Source organism: Sturnira hondurensis, unplaced genomic scaffold (assembly GCF_014824575.4).
Source record: "Sturnira hondurensis isolate 20B ecotype Veracruz unplaced genomic scaffold, ASM1482457v3 Scaffold0000867, whole genome shotgun sequence".
Taxonomy (NCBI): Eukaryota; Metazoa; Chordata; class Mammalia; order Chiroptera; family Phyllostomidae; genus Sturnira; species Sturnira hondurensis.
Window position 1 is genome coordinate 1,048,995 of NW_028073498.1, and position 20,953 is coordinate 1,069,947.

The window sequence follows — 20,953 nt, forward strand, 5'->3', positions numbered from 1 at the left end:
CCGCCCATAGAGCCCGGCTCAAGCTGCAGGTGACCTAGCTCTCCTCAGCCTTCAAGCCTGAAGACCTGGGAGGCCCGCGGCAGTACCGGGTACGCAAGCAGGGAGTCGGGGGCGGCGTCAGCTCTGCGGTGAGGGGAGGGGCGATCTTTGGCCCCGCCCCCGCCTGCTCCACCGCGCTGAGCTTCGCGCCGCCTGGATCGCCCGGCCCAGTCTGCCGCGGCGGTCTGGTAGGTTCGCGCTCCCGCGTTTGAGAGTCAGCCCCCCTCGGCCCCCTCAGCCCCACATCTGCCGCCTCAGTCTTGCCCTCCGCGCCGGCCGGGCCTGCCGCCCCGCGCGCCCCCATCCCCTCAAGCCAGATGATGAACTTCCTGCGGCGCCGGCTGTCAGACAGCAGCTTCATCGCCAACCTGCCCAATGGCTACATGACCGACCTGCAGCGGCCGGAGCCCCAGCAGCCGCCGCCGCCGCCCCCGGGCCCGGGCGTGGCCTCGGCGTCGTCGGCGCCCCCTGTCTCGTCCGCGCCCCCGACCGCCTCGCCGGGCCCCGAACGGAGGCCGCCGTCGGCCCCTGCGCCCGCGCCGCATCCTGTGCCGCAGGCGGCCTCAGCGCCGTCGGTGGGCAGCAGCTTCTTCAGCTCGCTGTCCCAAGCCGTGAAGCAGACGGCCGCCTCGGCCGGCTTGGTGGACGCGCCTGCAGCGGCGCCCACCGCCGCCAGGAAAGCCAAGGTGCTGCTGGTCGTCGACGAGCCGCACACCGACTGGTAGGTGCCCCGTCCCCGCCGCCGCTAGGAACTCCCAGTGTCTGCCCGGGCTACTGGGGGCCGCGGAGGAGATAGCACCAGGGAGCCAGGGAGACAGTTTAGATCAATAAAAACGAGGGTCTGAGTGGTCCCCCCGCGAGGAGACGGCGCGGGTCGGGGCTGAGCAGGGAAGAAGGGATGTTTGTAGGGTAGGAGTCGGCCTTGGTCTCCCTGAAAGGTAAACCCTGAGGTGAGAGATTCCCTCAGTTGTCTCAAATCCGCCAAAAGAAGGAGCTACTTTATGCAACAGGGAAGAGTCTTAAGACTTAATAGTTTGTTTTTGAGGGGCGGACGGAGGGGTCAGCCTAGACACAAAAGATAAGGTAAAAATGGTCCCGGATCGTTGAAGGGACATTTAAAGCCAATTTAAAAAAGGTTCTACTCTATGAAGCTTGAGTGAATTTGGAAAGGAAATGGGTACTTTGCGGAGAGAAGGTCAAAGGAGTATTTTCAACTGTCCGATGGGGGTTGATATCAATATTAACATCAAGGTTGATCAAATCACAGATGTGGAAGCCCAAGTTTACGTGGGCTTGTTGCCGTGCAGCACTGCCGAAGTCTGTTTAAGAATTGTTCTTGAAATTCTTGTATTTTGTGCAGCGGGGAGGGGATTTATGGATTTTTAAAAATTTTAGTATGTATGTGGGGAGTGGAAGTGACGGTGGTTTTTTCCCGCTGGAAAGATGACGACCGACGTAAAATATTTTGGATCATTAGAGGGCCACACGTCAAAAGAGATCTGCTCTAATACAGTAGACAGGGAACTTCAAGAATTATTATTATTATTTGTATTATTAAGGGATATTCCAACTTAGAATCGGAAGGCTGGGGGAAAATGGTACCGCTAGTTGCTAAAAGCAGGAATGAGATACACTTAAGGCAAATCAATTAAAAGAAGTTCCATTTTATGTAGCAGTAAGTTGACTTAGGGGATGATGGTTGGAGTGGATGCTGAAGGTGGAACTGACTGGCGAAAGAAGGACTTGAAGAAATGAAGAGGCCAGAAATCTGGGTTGCCTTTTTTCTGGAATATAGGAAGGGTTGTTTTTGTTTGTTTGTTTTTCTTTCTCACAGGAATTGAGGTAGGAGACTGGACCTGAGTGTTTTTTCCCAAGAGGGAGGTACAGAGGGACCACAGAGCTGTTTATCTCCATCTCTTTTGGCTGCTTCACTGTTTTTCTCACTGGGAGACCCGGAGGGAGGGAGTGCTAGGGTGGGTGTGGTGGAAGTGAGATGTAGATACAGAGATGCCCTCCTGCTGGCTCCTAATGTGACCATTCTGAGTAGCTTTGGCTTTTTCTCAAGACTGTGGAGCAGAAAGTATGAAGGAACCTTTCTTAGGAAATCACAAAAGCACAAGCAGGAATGTAAAGGGGAAAGTATAAGAGTTTAAATGATGGTGCCATTGACAGCCCCCTACAGGAATTGCTCCAACTCCCTTTAAATCAACAAGTGCTTATTAGTGGTAAGGGAAGGTAACTAAGCTTTATTTAGCATACGTTATATACCAAACCCTGTACTAGGTGCTCTGATATAGTACATCTCATTAAATTCTCATCACCAACCGAGGCTTAGCAAAATTAAGTAATGTGTTCGTGGTCAGTAAATGATATATAGTACCAGGATTTGAATTTAGGCTCTTTTTATTCCACTGTTGCCGCTGCACTGGCTTGCTATTCCCTCATTATTATTATGTTATTAGTAATATTAATAACAGGCTCCCTCTAGGGGCTAGGTAGTATAGGGACCTTACAGAGTATTCATAGTTAAATTTGGGAGACAAAGTGGAAACATTTAACAAAAACAGTTAACAAAAAAGGAATCTAGAATTAGTTATTCATTTAGTAAATGAAGTGATTAGTGAGGGCTGGAGTTATTAGAGAAAGAAAGCATCACGAAAGATGAGTTTTGAATAAAGGCCAGATAAAGAAAGGGAGAAATGGGAATGACATTGGTGTTTCATTTTTTTATGCAAGAATCTGATCCTCCTGCACACTATTCCAATTCATCCAGTTGAAGGCATTTGTTTGGGGTCTTATTACCAGTTAGGTACTGGTAGGTAGGAAGATACTCATTTGTATGTGTTTGATGAGGCTGCTGTAGGTTTGTACTTAGTTCTTCTTTTAAAAAGTTTCTTTTTACTCAATCCCTCCATCCCGTAATCTCCCCCCTCCCACTAGCTGTCATCTGCTCTCCATCTATGAGTCTACCTCTATTTTGTTTATTCATTAGATTCCACGTATAAGTGAAATCACATGGTATTTGTCTTTCTTTGTCTGGCTTATTTCACTCAGTGTAATGTTCTCCAGGGCCATCCATACTGCCACAAAGGGTGAAATTTTCTTCTTTTTTTTAAGGCTGAGAAGTATTCCATTGTATAAATGTGTTATAATTATTCATTCATCTATTAATGAACACTTTGGCTGCTTCCATATCTTGGTGGTTGTAAATAACACTGTAGTGAACATAGGGATGCTTATGTTCTTTTGAGTTACTATTTTGGGCTCCTTTATTCCCAGAAATGGGATTGCTGGGTCAAAAGGCAGATGCGTTTTTAATTTTTTGAGGTATGTTGATACTGCTTTCCACAATGGCTGCATGAATCTGCATTCCCACCCACAATGCAAAGAGGTTTCCCTTTCTTTACATCCTTGCCAGCGTTTGCTGTTTGTTGATTTATTGATGATAGCCATTCTGACAGATATGAGGTGGTATCTGTCATTGTGGTTTTCATTTGCATTTCTCTGATGATTGGTGACATTAAACATCTTTTCATATGTCTACTGGATATCTGTATGTCCTCTTTGGAGAAGTGTCTATTCAGATCCTTTGCTTATTTTTTAATTGGGTTGTTTGCTTTTTTGGTGTTGAGTTTTATAAATTCTTTATGAATTTTGGATATTAACACCTTATCAGATGTACTGACAAATATATTCTCCCATTCTGTGGGTTGTCTTTATTTTGTTGATGATTTCCTTTTCTGTGCAAAAACTTTTTAGTTTGATGTAGTCCCCTTTGTTTATTTTTTCTTTTGTTTCTTTTGCCTGGAGAGATATATCTGATAAAAAATTGCTATGAGTGCTGTCTAAGATTTCGCTGCCTCTGTTTTCTTCTAAGATTTTTACGGTTTTAGGTCTAACGTTTAAGTCTTTGATCCATTTTTACTTTATTCTTGTGTGTAGTGTAGGAAGGTGATCTGGTTTCATGTTTCTGCATGTATCTTTCCAATTTCCTCAATACCATTTATTGAATAAATTATGTTTAGCTCATTGTATGTGCTTGATTCCTCCGTCAAATATTAGTTTACTATAAAGGTGTGGGTTCATTTCTGGGCTCTCAATTCTGTTCCATTGAGCTATATGTCTGTTTTTATGCCAATAGCATGCTGTTTTGATTACTGTGGCCTTATAGTATAGTTTGATATTAGGTAGTGTGATTTCTCCAGCTGTGTCCTTTTTGTCAGGATTGCTATTGCTATACGGGACATTTTGTGGTTGCATATAAATTCTTGAAATATTTGTTCTATTCTGTGAGATACATCATTGGAATCTTGATAGGAATTACGTTGAATCTATAGATTGCTTTGGGTAGTATGGACATTTTAATTATGTTAATTTTTCCTATCTGTGAACACAGGATGTACTTCCACTTATTTGTTATCTTCTTCAATTTTTTCTTTGGTGTCTCATAATTTTCTGTGTATAGGTCTTTTGTATCCTTGGTTAGGTTTATTCCAGGTATTTTATTCTTTTTTAAGCAATTGTGAATGGGATTGTTTTCTTAATTTCCCTTTCGGTTAGTTTGTTATTGGCATATAAAAATGCAACTGATTGCTGAATATTAATTTTGTATCCTGCTTTGCTGAATTCATGTCAGTTCTGGTAGTTTCTTGGTGGAATCTTTGGGGTTCTCTATGTACAAATCATGTCATCTGCAAATAATGACAGTTTTACTACTTACTTCCTTTCCAATTTGGATGTCTTTTATTTCTTCTTCTTGTCTGATTGCTATAGCTAGGACTTCCAGCAGTATGTTGAATAAGAGAGGTAAAAGCAGACATTCCTGTCTTGTTCCTGATCTTAAGGGGCATGCTTGTAGTTTTTGCTTGTTGAGTGTGATGCTGGCAGTGAGTTTGTCATATATGGCCTTTATTATGTTTAGGTATGTTCCCTCTATTCCTACTTCGTTGAGAGTTCTTTTCATAAATGGGTGCTGGATTTTTTCAGATTCTTTTTTCTGCATCTATTGATATGATTATGTAGTTTTTATTATTCATTTTGTTTATGTGGTGAATCACATGTATTGATTTGCAAATGTTGTACCAACCATGCCTTCTTGGAATAAATCCCACTTGATCATAGTGTATGATCTTTTTGATGCATTGCTGTATTTGGTTTGCTAATATCTTGTTGAAGATTTTTGCATCTGTGTTCATCAGGGATATTGGCCTATAATTTTCTTTCTTTGTAGTGTCTTTATCTGGTTTTGGAATTAGGATGATGCTGGCCTTATAAAATGAGTTTGGGAGTCTTCCCTCCACTTGAATTTTATGAAATAGTTTGAGAAGGAAAGGTGTTAGTTCTTCTTGGAGTGTTTGGTAAAATTCCCTGTGAAGCCATCTGGTCCAGGGCTTTTGTTTGTTGGGAGTTTTTTTGATTACTGCTTCAATTTCACTGGGTGTAATCTGCCTGTTCAGATTCTCTGATTCTTCCTGATTTAGTTTGGGAAGATTGTGTTTCTAGGAATTTGTCCATTTCGTCCAGGTTGTCCAGTTTGTTGGCGTGTAGTTGTTCATAATATTTTCTTACAGTCTTTTTTCTTTCTTTGTTGTCAGTTGTTATTTCCTCCTCTTTCATTTCTGATTTTATTTATTTGGGCCCTTTCTCATTTTTTCTTGATGAGTCTGGTTAAAGGTTTGTCAATCTTGTTTATCTTTTCAAAGAACCAGCTCTTGGATTCATTGATCTTTTGTATCATTTTTTTAGACAGTATTTTATTTATTTCTGCTCTGATCTTTATTGTTTCCTTTCTTCTACTCACTTTGGGATTTGTTTATTGTTTTTTTTCAAATTCTTTTAAATGTAAACTTAGATTGTTTATTTGAGCTTTTTCTTTCTTTCTTTGTTTTGTTTTTTTTGAGAAAGGCCTGTAATGCTATGAATTTCCTTAGGATTGCTTTCCCAGTGTCCCACAGATTTTGGATTGTTGTGTCCTCATTTTCATTTTTTTAAGGTATCTTAGATTTATTCCTTGATCTCATTATTGATCCATTCATTGTTTAATAACATGTTATTTAGCTTCCATGTCTTTGCATGTTTTTCAGTGTTCTTCATTCATGTGATTGATTTCTAGTTTCATAGCATTGTGGTCAGAGAAGATCCTCTATATGGTTTCAGTCTTCTTAAATTTATAGAGACTTGTTTTGTGTCCTAATATGTGTTCTATTCTAGAAGATGTTCCATGTGCATTTGAAAAGTGTGTGTATTTTGCTTTGGGATGAAATTCTCTGAAGATAACTGTTAAATCTATCTTCTGTAATTTGTCATATAAGGCTGCCTTTTCCTTGTTGATTTTCTGTTTGGAAGATCTGTCCATTGAAGTCAATGGGTTGTTAAAATCCCCTGATTTTAACTATGACTATATTTCTGTCCATCTCTCCCTGTAAGTCCGTCAAGATTTGCTTCATATATTTAGGAGCTCTTATGTTAGGTATGCAAATGTTTACTAGGGTTATATCCTCATGTTGGATTGTTCCCTTTATCATTATGTAGTGTCCTTCTTCGTCTCTTACTGTAGCCTTGGTTTTTTAAAGTCTGTTTTGTCAGATATTAGTACTGCTATCCAAGCTTGTTTTTCTTTTTCATTTTCATGAAATATCTTTTTCCATCCCTTTACTTTTAGTCTGTGTGTATCTTTCCATCTTAGGTGGATCTCTTGGAGGCAATATATATATGGATCTTGTTTTCTTATCCATTCAGCTACCCCGTCTTTTGGTTAGAGCATTTAAGCCATTTACATTCAAGGAGATTATTGGTACATATGTATGTAGTACCATTTTATTGTTAGACATTTTTCTTTTTTTTTTCTTCTTAAAGCAAGCCCTTTAACATTTGCTGCAGTAGTGGTTTGTTGTTAATAAATTCCTTTAGTTTTTTCTTGTCTGGGAAGCTCTTTATTTCTCCTTCAATTTAAATGATAGCCTTGCTGGGTAAAGCAGTCTTGGTTGTAGGCCCTTGCTTTTTAATCACCTTGAATATTTCACGCCATTCTCTTCTGGCCTGAAATACTTCTGTTGAGTGATTAGATGCTATTCTAATTGGTGCTCCCTTGTAGGTAGCTACCTGTTTTTCTCTTGTGGCTTTTGGATTCTCTCCTTGTTTTTAAGTCTTGTCATTTTAATTATGATGTGTCTTGGTGTAGGTCTCTTTGGGTCCAACTTGTTTGGGATTCTGAGCTTCATGGACTTGTGTGTCTTTTTCCTTTACCAGGTTAAGGAATTTTTGTGTTATTATTTATTCAAATAGGTTCTTGATCCCTTGCTTACTCTCTTCTGCTTCTGGTATTCCCATGATGCAGATGTTGTTACGCTTTATGTTGTCCAAAATGTTTCTTAAGCACTTCTCATTTTTTAAAAAAATTCTTTTGTCTTTTGGCTGCCATCCTTGGGTGTTTTTTTCTACCTTGTCTTCCAAATCCCTGATTCAGTCCTCTCCTTTACATAACCCACTGTTTATTCTTCCAGTGTATTATTTATTTCAGATATTGCATTCTTTATTTCTGACTGGTCCTTTTTTGTCTTTTTTCATGCTGTTGATTATCCTTGTAATCATTACTCTAAACTCCGTATCTGATAAATTGCTTGCCTCCATTGCATATAGTTCTTCTTGCTCTTTCATTTGGGGTCTGTTCCTTACCTTCCCATTTTGGCTTCTTTTTGTACTTTCCACCATAGTTGTTAAACTATTCAAGCTGTAATCAGCTTTAGCACAACTTGGTGTGACAGAGTAATTCCCCTGGGTGGGGCTATTGCTTCTCCTCAGGCTGATGCCACTTGGAGGGGAGTGCTCTGCCTGAGAGTGATAGCTCCTGTACTGTGGGGAATGACTCCGTACAGAGATTCTGGCAGCTGTTCCTTCAGTTCTCTCCCTAGAGCTACCATCCCAGTGTCTCCTCAAGTGTCTCTAGTCTACTCTACCCTCCCTATGTTGGAGCTCAGGGTAAGTGGCCACCAGTGAAATTTTGTGCATTCACCCTTTAAGAGGCTCCCTTCATCTCTAGCTGTCTCTCCCTGGCAGACTGAAACCCTGCTGCATTTTACAGATGGATGTTATCTGGGTTCCTTTCCAGCTCTTGTTCTGTAGGCTGGGGAGCCCAGCTGGGGTTCTAGACCCCACACTTCTCAGGGGGAACCCACCAGCTGTTGAAATATTCCTCGAACTTAAGCCATTGGTGTGAGATCTCAGCCAGCCCCCTGTGCCTCCTCTGAACTCCCTACCAGTCTTGTTGTGGTGAAGTGGTTTCTCCCGTCTGTCCTTGGTTATAAGGCTTCTCTCCAACTAGTGTTCAGTTGGTTATTCAGGATGCTTTCTCTACAATTTTGTTGTACTTCCTGATTGGTCTTGGGAGGAGATTAGTGAATCTTCCATTTACTCTTCCTCCACCTTGGATGTTTATAATTTATATGTAGTTCTAACAGCTTCAAGTGGTTTGAGATTAGAAACTTTCACTATAATTCTCTAGACTGCATGGCATGAACCAGAGAATTACCTTGGCCTGAAGACTAGATTTCTAAGGGAAGTAATGGAATACACTGGAATTCACTTTTCTATAAGCTGATTCCCAACTGTATTTTGATTTTCTCTGAAGTAGTAACATTGATTTATTAAAACTCATAATTCCAGTTTTGGTCTCATGCTTGACCTCAGTTCTGTGCTTCTGTGCCTAATAGCAATCCTCAGAGTTGCAGTTTGTTTTCTAACATGTTTGAATTTGTTAAAAGACATCTTGGTTAAATATTGATGAATGGTTTTATTGAAAGCTCTTTGAGTTAAGGAGCAGGTGCCTGCTTATGATAAACGGAGTGACTTAAAGGTGCTTTTTGCTCTAAAGGTTGATTTTAGTAAATTAGTCTCACAGTTTAAACTACCTACATAGTATTCAGTGAGCAGGTGTAATTTTATGCCCAATATTATTTTCTTGGTGCTTTAATAGGAAGTCAGAGTGTAGCCTCTCAGTAGAATTTAAGAATACTGGTTCCATCTGAATTATAGAATGCTAAAGTAAAGGTTTTAACAAGCATTTAAATAACCGGAGGTTCAAAAGAAGTGACTAAAGTAGGCAGCCTCACAGAGCAGCCTTAATTCACAAAGGAATTCTTTGAATTTTTATTGGTATATTTGTGGGACTTGGAATTCAGGGACCTTACCGCTGTTCAAGATAACGGGGAAATTGGAGGGTGTTTCTCTCTCTGTATTTTGCTTGAAATTGTGTTTTTATTGGTTGCCTGAGATCTTTAGATTAATTGTACACTAAAGGATCATTGGGAAAAGGTATCTGTTTTACTAAAAAATGAAATCGAGCTCATTATATCCCTTACTAGTATTTATTAGTCGTGTCTTCACCTCTATATGTATATGTATTTTCAAGATTTTTGTGTGTGTACTGTAGATATCAGGATATATAGATATATATCCTTTTGAAGCTCATACATAAATTTGAAGTGCAGTTAAGACTGCACTTTAATAAATGATCTCTGTGCTTAAACAAGGATCAAGCATCCATCTGTATATATTGGGTATTATATTCTCACTGGTGAAGAGGTAAGTTTTTTCTCAGATTCTCCCCTGACTTTTTTCCAGTGATTCCAATCCTAGTGCCCAAGTGAGTTCTTTCATCCTGGCATGTCTCAGTGTTTGATTTGAAAATTAGTATTGCACAGGCATTCCAAAACTTACCTAGATGATCTGGAAATTGAAGATATAACAAACTCACAGATGTTTATTGAGCACCTTCTTGTTTAGGGTATATATGCTAAGAAAAATGAGATACTCTGTTTTGTAACATCTTCTGTCTACCTGGGTAAATAAGATAAATATGTTTTAAAAGCTTACTAAAAACTAGCCCATGTATTCATAATTTGCCAACAGAATTGGCATTAACCAAGAGGTTTTTTAACTATAGATCACCGGGTTTCACCTGTGCCTATTGAGTAATAATTTGTATTTGAGTAAGGTCTCAAGGTGATTCACATGCACATTAAAGAGGCATTGAGCAAAAGGGTGTGTGATTTAAGTGCTAAAGGTGTGGCAACAATAACTGCTATCATTTATCAAACTATTATATTCCAGATATTTTACTATATTGCATATATTATAAATATCATTTAATCTCAGTCACAGCAATGTAGTACTATAGAAACTTAAAAAAGTGAGAGGTGGATGATGTGGGTTAGAGTGGGAAGGGAGTGCTTAATGGAAGCAGTGAGATTTGAACTGAGCCTGAAGAATTTGAATCAAAAGAGATAGGTATGGCTTAGTCCAGCTGGTGGGTAGTATAAGGAAAGTACAGTGACAAAAAATGAAAGATGATGAGAGACTGGATTGATGTATTTTCTAGGCAGCACCTGTTTCTATTATTTTCTGGCATTTCTTTTGGCATTTCATTAAGAATAGGGAAATTCAAACTGCAGGGGTCTGGAGCAGGGCTTGTGATTGGCTCTAGAAAAATAGTTTAATTGGAACATGGGGGAGGAAAACTCAAGTGAGCTTTGAGGCTTCTCTCTGCTAAATATTTTATTTATATGTTCTATGTACCAGTTTCATAGAATTTCATTGTTCATAGCAGCAGTAACCTATAGCTTAGAATTCTAGGTTATTGGAGTTGGAATATCATCTGGGTCACTTTATAAATGAGGGAAATCTTGACCTAAAGAGGGAGAGTGACTTGTCCAACTAGTTGATGATAGAACCAGAATTAGAATATAAAACTTCAGTTTCTATACTAGGCCTTCTTCTCCTGTTTACCATGTAACACTACTCCTCTGTTTTACCATTGTTCTACCTTCCTAACTTTTATTTTTCTTCATTCCTGACTATCTAAGGACTGACAGGGACTTTTGATCTTACAGAATTTGAACTCAAAGGGACCTGAATCATCATCTAGCCCAGAGAAATGGAACGATATTGACCAAGGTCAAATAAGAAGTTAGTGAGGGAATGGAGACTAGAACTCACATCTTCCGACTCCAGCTCAAGTTTCTTTCTACTTTTAAGTCACTCCGAGTAGATCCCCTAAATTTAATCCTTTTTCTCCTTAATACTGTTTGTATCTGCTTCTTTTAAAGATTCATTGTAAAGTTGTTAGTAAGTGCTTAAAAAGAACCACATGAGCATATCATACTGTCTCTACACTAGCAATTTCACAGTCTTATTTGTGTTATTGATGTTTCAACAAAGATTGTTGTAAGATGGTTGAAGTAGACTCTTTTGATGACTAGTAAAGCTAGTCATCAAAATCCAACAATATTCTAAAGCTAATGGGGTTGTTCTACAATGGTGACCTTCCTTTCAGGGACCCATTTTTACCTCAGTATCCATGTCTACCTAAGATTGCTTATTGTATCCAAGTTCAGGTCTGTAGTAACAACATTAGTCTTATCAATATCTTGCTAAGCAAAATACAATGGAGGCCTAAATAGGAAATTTTCCAGATTGCATACTTCCCCCTTAAATTTACAAAACATTTTAAACTGGGATATGATTCAGTGCAATTGAGCATGTACAAGCCAGGTAGTGCTGGGGATATAAGAATAAGTAGGGTATAGACCTTGTCTACTGGGATCTTCCAGTCCACTAGGGGAGAGGACAGACATTTAAACAGGATTTTAATATAGTGTGATAATTAGTATACATAGGGTGCTATGGGAACACAGAGGTGGGCTGTCCCGAGGAATGAAGATGTGATTAGAAATATTTGTACCCTTAAAGATGTGCCACTGTGTATTCTTAGGTAAGCTACTTTGCCTCTTTGGTTTTTAATTCTCTAATATCTGGCAAACGAGAAACCTGAAACAGATTCTCTAACTTTGTAGCACTACATTATTTCCATGTTACAGTTTCTGTACCATTCTTTCAAAAATTTTAGCTCTGTATTTTATTCTTTATGGCAATGCTTGTAAATCTTTGCAAGCATAGGCCAATAAATGAGTGTACATGCCCTTGGGTGAAAAACTCATCTTCTAGTACTCTCCATTCAGTACCTCCCTCCTTCTTAGATTATTCCTACTATGTGGTATCTTGGGGAAAAAAGGGGGGGTCAATCCTGTAGTGCCTTCTCTGTGTGTTTCCTCCTCATGTTGGAAACTGGAGACTTGTGGTTGAATTTCTCCCTGACAGATCTAAGAAATCTATCTGTCTGTCTGTCTGTCTATCTGTATCTATCTATCTACCTATCTATCTATCTCCTGTATATATCAGGTCTGTCCAGAAAATATCCAACCATATACTATGAAAAATAGAGACATTTGTTGAAGAAGATACAAGATGCAAGAAACATTGTACACAGGACAGTGGCACTTCAGTCCCCTTCAAAGTCGGCACCTTGGGGATGCGTACAGTTCTGCCAGTTGCCATTATCTGTCCTCTTGTATTTTCCTGAATCTCACTGACAGTCTGAAATCTCATTTCAATGATGATTTTAGTTTTGGGAAAAGTTGCAGGATGCCAAATCTGGGCTGTAGCGGGCTGAGTCACCTGGGTGATTTGATGTTTCACCAAAAAACTGTATAGGAGATGTGATGCATGAGTGTGCCCATTATTATGTTAAAGCTGCCAATCACTAGTTGCCCATAGCTGTGGCCTCTGAATCATCTGAATAGTTTCTGTGGAAGAGTGTTCAAGCTTAATGCAAAAGTTAATGTAGATTCATTACTCTACTAGGGGTGTCAAACCTGTGGCCCATGGGCTGCATGCAGCTCAGGATAGCTATGAATGCGGCACAACATAAAATCATAAATTTACTCAAAACATTATGAGATTTCTTTGTGTTTATGTGTCACAATGCATTTAACGTGTGGCCCAAGGCAACTCTTCTTCCAGTGTGGCCCAAAGATGCCAGAAGATTGGATACTCCTGCTGCTTGCTCAGTCATTTTGAATGGGATAGCCATACAGTACACATGCTCACTCAACAGTGTCTACTGCCCCCACTTACTAGTACAGTGAAGTCATCATTGTTCATGCATATGCATTCCAGTCCACTCTCCTTGGCTACCAGGTTATATCATAGTCATGGAAGCTTTTCTCGTTATATTAACAATGGTTGGACTTTTTCTGTATAGACCTCATACATGTTGACTAAGCAGCATTTATATTTTGATCCTTGTCATGTGCACTGTGCTTTATGGTTTACATAGCATATTCATACCCATTGTTTCATTTTATCTTCACAATGATCCTGAGTTATAGATAGAATATCCATTTTAAAGATGAATAAACAGACTCATAAAAGTAGTCACTTGCCCAAGATTATATAGCTATTAAACTGAAGTGTCAAGACCTGAACCCAGAGTGATAGATTCATACGAAAAACCCCGATAATTTTGTCAACAGAAAATTAGAGAATGATTTTTTCTTTTTAAAATTTTATTTATTTATTTTTAACTTTTATTGACTTTATTGGAGTGACATTGGTTAATAAAATTACATAGATTTCAAGTGTACAGTTTTGTAATACATCATCTGTATATTGTATTATGTGTTCACCACCCAAAGTTAAGTCTCCTGTCACCATTTATCACCTCTAGACCTTCTACCTCCTCCCACCCCCCCTTTCCCTTGGGTAATTACCATGCTGTTGTCTGTGTCTGTAAGGTTTTTTTTTCTTAAGTCCTTCACCTTTTCCACTTACTTCCCAACTTTCCTCCCCTGTGACAGCTGTCTGACTGTTCTCTGTGTGAGTCTGTTTCTGTTTGGTTTGTTAGTTTATTTTGTTGATTAGACTTCACATATAAGTAAAATCATATGGTATTTGTTTTTCTCTGACTGGCTTATTTCACTTAGCGTAATACTCTCCAGGTCTATCCATGCTGTTGCAAAAGGTTTGTTTGTTTCTATGTTTTTTAGAAGAGAGAAGCATTACCAATTTGACTCAGCTATAGCTAACAATTAGAGACATGACCACATAAATCTTTATGATATTTAATAGATAAATGAATTCTAAAACAGCTCTGCTTCAGTTTCTGCTTGTAACTAAATAAGGAAGGATGATTATAGAGGGAAATGAAAGGAGAGAAATATGTAGAATGGCTTTAAAAAGTAGTTTCTGTGTTCTTTTCCTCTATCCAATCCATCTTTCACATTGTTTTCAGAGTATTCCTAAACAAAACAAAAGCATTCGTAGATCTTATAAATTTACTTTGTAAATAGTCTTTTCTATCACACTGTTGTTCATTAGACATATTCACAATCTGGCTCCAGCTTATCTTCTGGACTTTTTCTATACTTTCAAACTTTTTCTATACATTGGATTACCCTTCTCTTGAATACATACTTTACTTCCTGGATTCTGTGCTATTATCACACAGTTGCCTTTGGAATGCTCTTCTGCTTCTCTTTTACCTCAACACTCATTTTCTTTGTTCTATATTCAGAGGGTGAGGGTACTGAATATTGTTTAAGAACTACCCCTCCTGCTTTCTCCATGATTTTGCTCAAAATTTTATTCCTTTTTTCTTCTGCTTATAACCTCATTTTCTGCTGGTTGCTCCATCATTGTAAAGAAAGAAAGAAGCAAAAACTCCTCCTTCACCTTTTAATCATTCTTCCAGACGTGAAAAAGAAACCTTAGTTTCATCTCTACTTTCTTATCTGATATTTGCTCTCCTGAGCTGAAATTGGGCTTCTGCCTTCCCCACAATACTGAAATTCTTTTTTGCTATCTTACCTAATTGCTAAATCCAAAGGAAAGTGTCAATTTATACCTTCACTGATGGGTTTTACACTGTTTATCTTCTCTCTGGAAGTCCTTTGGCTTCTGCATTCTTCGTTTGCTTTATACCTGTTCTTTTAAAGTTCCTTCTCATTTTTCTTGTTCTTTTCTTTGCCTGCCTCATTAAATGTAGGTATTCCTCAGAGTCCCATTTCCTACCCGCTTCTTTTTTCACTCTATACACTCTGCCTGGTCCGTTCACTCTCAAAATGTCTATTACCTACTAAATGTAATTGGTTCCCAAATCTTTAGCTTAGAACTTTGTCCTGATCTTCAGATATGTTCATTGCCTGATGGACATTTCCATCTGTGTGGTTAAAGGTAATTCAATGTCATTTGTTTCAATATTTAATTCCTTATCTTTCCTTCCTATTTCTGTTCTCATATTCTTTATCTTGATTGGGGATAGCAGTGGTCATCTATTTCAATTTCTTATTAGCTTTCATCTAGAATTTCTGCAGGTCTCGTCATGATTTCCACTTAATAGCTTGAATGAACTATTTAAAAATGCAAATTTGACCTTTTCATTCCTTTGCTTAAAGCTTTTTAGTGTCTTTCCCTGTCCTATAGGTAAAGTTCATGGCTCTTCTGTGATCTCACCCCTGCTTACCTCTCCAACTTCCTAACATTTTCATCCCCAAACTTTAATTTTTAGCACAACTGACCTATTGGCAGTTTTGTACACATATTATGGCATTCCTCCTTTTTGCCTTTGTTTATATTCCTACCGCAATTGCCTCATCTCCTCTTCCTTTTCTTGACTAAAGTCATGTTCATCTTTTGAAACTGAGTTGAATATTTTCTTTCCCAGAAATCCTTCTCTTACCCTCTAGATTATATTAGGCATCTATGCCTCTTCTATGCCCTTTTTAATCCAGTAGATATCTTTATCACTGGACTCAACACAGTGATAGCTGTTTATGTGATAGTGAGTCCTTTGAGGACAAGCTTAGTGTTTTCTTCATTTTTTTTTGTATCCTTAGCATCCAGCAGAATGTCTGATACATAATTCGAGGTCAGTAAAACTTTGCCAAATTGAGTTGAGGAAAGGGATCCAAAGAATGTGAAAAGGCATAATAGGAAAAATGGACAAGAAGAAGTATTCTAGAGGTGTATTTTTATCCTTCTAATCCTCTAGAAGGATTAGAGGTGTATTTTACTATGATGGAAGTCTTGCTTATTCACTACAAATATAATAAGCTTTAGAATATTTTTGCTCTTATACTCTATGAAATACACATTAACTTAATCATAAATTTTCAACCAGTCCACTTCATAAATCTTTTGAGATTTAGCTCTGAATGAGAGCCATAGCAGCTCCTAATACTAGAAAGTATTATCTGGTCCATGGCGGCATTGAACAGAGCAAAAGAAATGGAATAAAACTGATGATCAAGTTTTCTTCCCTAACCTATGTTGATGCTTGGCTCTGAAGGAGCCCATATTTTCTTGAAGTTAATTCTGCTTTCTTGTCCTATTTAGAGAACTTTTCTTTTAGTGTGAAACTTCAATCTCGGGCCACCCAAGCTTCTTGTTCCTTTTTCTTTAGTGAAGAAAATTTTCTTTAGGTTATCCAAAGTATAGTTTTGGATAATTAAAACAGCGTCATGACTGAAAAATGTTGAAAGTAATCTCTTCATGATCTGTCTCTGCTTACTTCTTCAGTCTTACCTTTCTTTTATTCCTTACCCACTTTGATATAGCTATGATAAACTATAGATACTACGATTTAACTGAACGTGCCATTGCCTTGACATCTTTATACGACTCCTACTAACTGAAAGCATTTTTTCCTCCTGCATGTCTTTGCCTGGATGATTTAGGATGACTTCATCTTTTCTAAAGTCAGAACTAGACTTAATCCTTCCTTAATCCTTCCTTAAATTCATGTTAGAAACCATACTAAACTTGCTTATCTCTCATAACAATGAACTCATTGTATTATAGTCAGGTTTTATTTATGTCTTCTCATTTTTCTACCTTCAACTGATAAGATCTCATCACAAAAATGACTATACTTAAATTTCAGTATCCCCAGCATTTGGTATGACAGATTACTTTCAGTAATTATGATATTGGTTAGACCAATCAATGATTTATGAAAAGAATTATGAAAATGCAAATAATGAGCAAAGCAACTCTTCAACTCCCTGTAAATATTAACATATAATTGTTGCATTAACCAAAGTGATTAGTCAGTAATAACTGGTATATATATATTAAAATATTTTCTATAAACTGTAAAGTGCTATAAAAGTATTAATTATTATTACTAGATTAGAATGTTCCAAATCCTCCCTTCCATGAAGCTGAAGATGCACCTGCTCTGCCTCACTCTAATTCACCCTTTTCTGATGTGTAAAAATACCTTTGCTTCCTTTTTCTGGAGAACAGCTATTACCCTCTCACCCCTGCTTCTCACCCTCCAACCCAATTCTCTTAGAGTAGGCATACAAGTGTTTAAAATGTACATATTTGCTCTGGTTGGGTGGCTTAATTGGTTGGAGCATCATCCCATACACAAAAAAGGTTGTGGGTTTGATCTGGTCAGGGCACATACCTGAACAGGTACACATCAAAAGGTTGCAATTTTGATCCCTTTGTCAGGGCACCTATGAGAAGCAACCAATCGATGTTTCTCTCTCACATTGATGTTTCTTTCCTTTCCCGGTCTCCCTCTCTCCCTCTCCTCTCATTCTCCTTCTCCCTCCCTCCTTCGCTCTCTATGCCCATCCTTCCCCTGTTTCTCTCTAATATCAGTGAACATATCCTGGGGTGAGAATTTTTTTTTAAAAAGGAAGAGAAGGCAAAAGCATAACAACAGTAATGAGTAAGACACATAGAGGAGATTTAGTCTAGTTTAGTGTAAAGGATTCAAGGCAGGGAAAAGAAGTTTGAGGAGTTCTGGCCAAGATGGAGGGATAGGTAAATATGCTTTGCCTCCTCGTACAACCAAAAGAAGGACAACAGCAAATTTAAAAACAAAAAATGAGAACTGTCAGAAAATTGAACTGTATGGAAGTCTGACACCCAAGGAGTTAAAGAAAAAACATTCATCCAGACTGGTGCGAGGGGCAGAGATGGGGAGCTGGGGTGGAGAGGATCCATGGCAAGGTGGCAGCTGTGGTGACTGGTGGAATTGGTGGTCCTACATTCCTGCCCGGATAAAACTGGAGGAACATCTGGGGAGTGGAACAGACCATGTAACTTAGGGTTCCATTGTGGGCAACATAAGGTCTCAGAACATCTGGCTCTAAAAACCTGTGGGGGTTTTGGTGGAGGGAGAAACTGCCAGTCTCTTGAAAGTGGGGTGCGAACCGAGCCAGTGGCATTGTTCCCTCTCTGACCCGTCCCCCACATACAGTGCTATAACACAACAAAGTGGATTGTCCCAACCTGGCAAATACCTAAGGCTTTGCCTCTTACAATGTAACAGGTGTGCCAAGACAAAGAAATATGGTACAAATGAAAGAACAGACCAAAACTCCAGCAAAAGAACTAATCAATGAGGAGATAACCAATCTAGTATATATCAGGTGCAGAGTTCAAAACACTGGCACTTAGGATGCTCACAGAAATGAATGAGTATGGACTCAAAATAAAGGAAGAAGTAAAGTCTATACAAAGTGAAATAAAATAAAATATACAGGGAACCAACAGTGAAGGGAAGAAAACTGGAACTCAAATCAATGATTTGTAGCAGAAGGAAGGAATAAATATTCAACCAGAACAGAACGAAGAAACAAGAATTCAAAAAAATGAGGAGAGGCTGAGAACCTCTGGGACAACTTTAAAAGTTCCAACATCCAAATCATAGGGATGCCCGAAGAAGAAGAGGAAGAGCAAGAAATTGAAAACTTATTTGAAAACACAATGAAGGAGAACTTCCCCAATCTGGCAAAGGAAATAGATTTCCAGGAAGTGCAGGAAGCTCAGAGAGTCCCAAAGAAGTTGGACCCAAGGAAGCACACACCAAGGCACATCATAATTACATTAGCCAAGATGAAAGAGAAGGAGAGAATCTTAAAAGTAGTAAGAGAGAGACAGTTACCTACAAAGGAGTTCCCATAGCACTATCAGCTGATTTCTCAAAAGAAACCTTGCAGGCAAGAAGGGGCTGGAAAGTATTCCAAGTCATTAAAGGCAAGGACCTACATCCAAGATTGCTCTATCCAGCAAAGCTATAATTTAGAATGGAAGGACAGACCAAGTACTTCCCAGATAAGGTCAAGTTCAATGGTTCATTATCACCAAGCCCTTTTTATATGAAATGTTAAAGGGACTTATCTAAGAAAAAAAAGATCAAAACTATGAACAGTAAAATGACAACAAACTCAGAACTATTCATAGCTGAACCTCTAAAACACACATACACACAAAAGCCAGACTAAAACAGGTAGAACAGGAATTGAATCACAGAAATGGAGATCACATGGAGGGTTATCAGTGGGGAGGTGGGGAGAGGGAAAAATGGGGGGAAAGATGCAGGGAATAAGGAGCATAATTGGTAGGTACAAAATAGACAGGGGTAGGTTGAGAATCATAGGGTATGGAGAAGCAATAAAAGTTACATGTATGACTCATGAAATTGGGGGAGGGAATGCTGGAGGGAATAGGGGTACTAGGCAGAGGGGGATAAAGGGGAGAAAAAAGGAATGGATCTATTGTAATTGCATAATCTAAAATATACTTTTAAAAAAAAGAAGTATGAACAAGCAGATTGGGAGAAATGATAATACCCAATGTGATAGGCACTATTCTAAGTAGATGTATTAACTCATATACTGTTATAAGATAGATTATTCTCATTAATTTAATTTTACAAACGAGGAAACCGATGCTCGTAGAGAATCCAGGATTTGAATCCAGATAGTCCAGGCCCAACTCTGTCAACCACCATGGCTCTATAATCACGGGATAACAGTGTTCCCAATTTCTCATTGCCACTAAACACCTTGGTGTTTCCTCAGTGACACCAATGCATGTTTGACCTTGGGCAATTTCTTGTTTTCTTTTAACCCCAGATTCTTTGTAAAAATGAGATAAAATATTTCAAAGAGTTCGTATGACAATAAATTGAAATAAATTCTGCAAATGTCTAACAGGGTGAATGGCACATGAAAAATGGTCAATAAATGTTTCACTATGACAAGCAAATATTCATAGCAGCTTTAAGACAACAGTTTACTATATGACTTTTTATAGGAGCTACAAGTCAAGTAAAATAATTTGTAGACAGGTGTCCATGACACTAAAATAGGGCAAGCTAGAAGAATATTTCTTTATTTTGGGTGGAATAGTTTCTTCTTGTGCATAGTTTAGAAAACACTGATTACTAATGTTTTGAAACAGTCTTGGGGGAAGATGTTTTTGTAATGGCTTATTTGTATAAACTTTATACTGCGAACATCTATTGTCTTGTTTAATCCTCCATACAGTAGTATCTGTGGGGCAGCAATTAATGTTATTCTCATTTTACACGTGAAGGAATTAAAATGCAGGGAGGTAAGATGTTTACTAAAGCTCATATAGACAGGGAGTGGCAAGAGTTAGGACTAGAACTCAAGTCTTTGCCTTTGCAGATTATGTTTTTCTATGGATTTCCTAGATGGAGTTGCAAGTGCCATAGAGCTTGGTAGTTAGCTAATCTAGTTGGAAACTTGTATTAAGTGGTTGAGAATATTAGTTCTTTCAGCCATTTAACAAACTTTTTTGATTTCTAAGGTATTTGGCTTAATGAGTTCCCTTTAGTATTACCTTGTGTCAATAGCTGCTGACACAAAAAATCAGGGAACAGTGCTGTAAAAGGTGGTTTTTAGGGAGGTTGGTTGGGACTGATATTTATCTTCTCTGGAGAGAATGGAGCTAAATGAACTCAAGAAGCATCATGCTGTTCTGGAAAACATAGGAGTTTTGGAGTCAGATGATCTGGGTTTAATTCTGGCAATAGCAAATTGCTGTCCTTCTCTGAATCTTGATTTCCTCATCCCTAAAATTGGAGTAATAATACCTGCCTTACTTTCTTCATAGGATTGTTGTGAGGTCAGATAGCAAAGCAAAACACACACAACAGATTTAAATATATATGTGTTGAAGAGAGAATTCCCTACTTAATTTCCTCTTAAGTATTGCCATGGCAGTTTTTCTAATTTTTAGGAGTAAGAATTTT

At 38.5% G+C, this 20,953-nt stretch overlaps 1 protein-coding gene across 1 annotated transcript in view; it reads left to right on the top strand.

Moving 5' to 3' along the window:
- The first annotated feature begins 275 nt into the window (after positions 1–275).
- The window catches only part of SYN2 (synapsin II), a 185,400-nt gene continuing 164,722 nt past the window's right edge, over positions 276–20,953 (top strand). Inside the window, exon 1 of the mRNA XM_037050762.1 lies at positions 276–760. Within this exon, the coding sequence (XP_036906657.1) occupies positions 357–760 (404 nt within the window). The 5' untranslated portion in view covers positions 276–356. The remainder of the gene's footprint in view (positions 761–20,953) is intronic.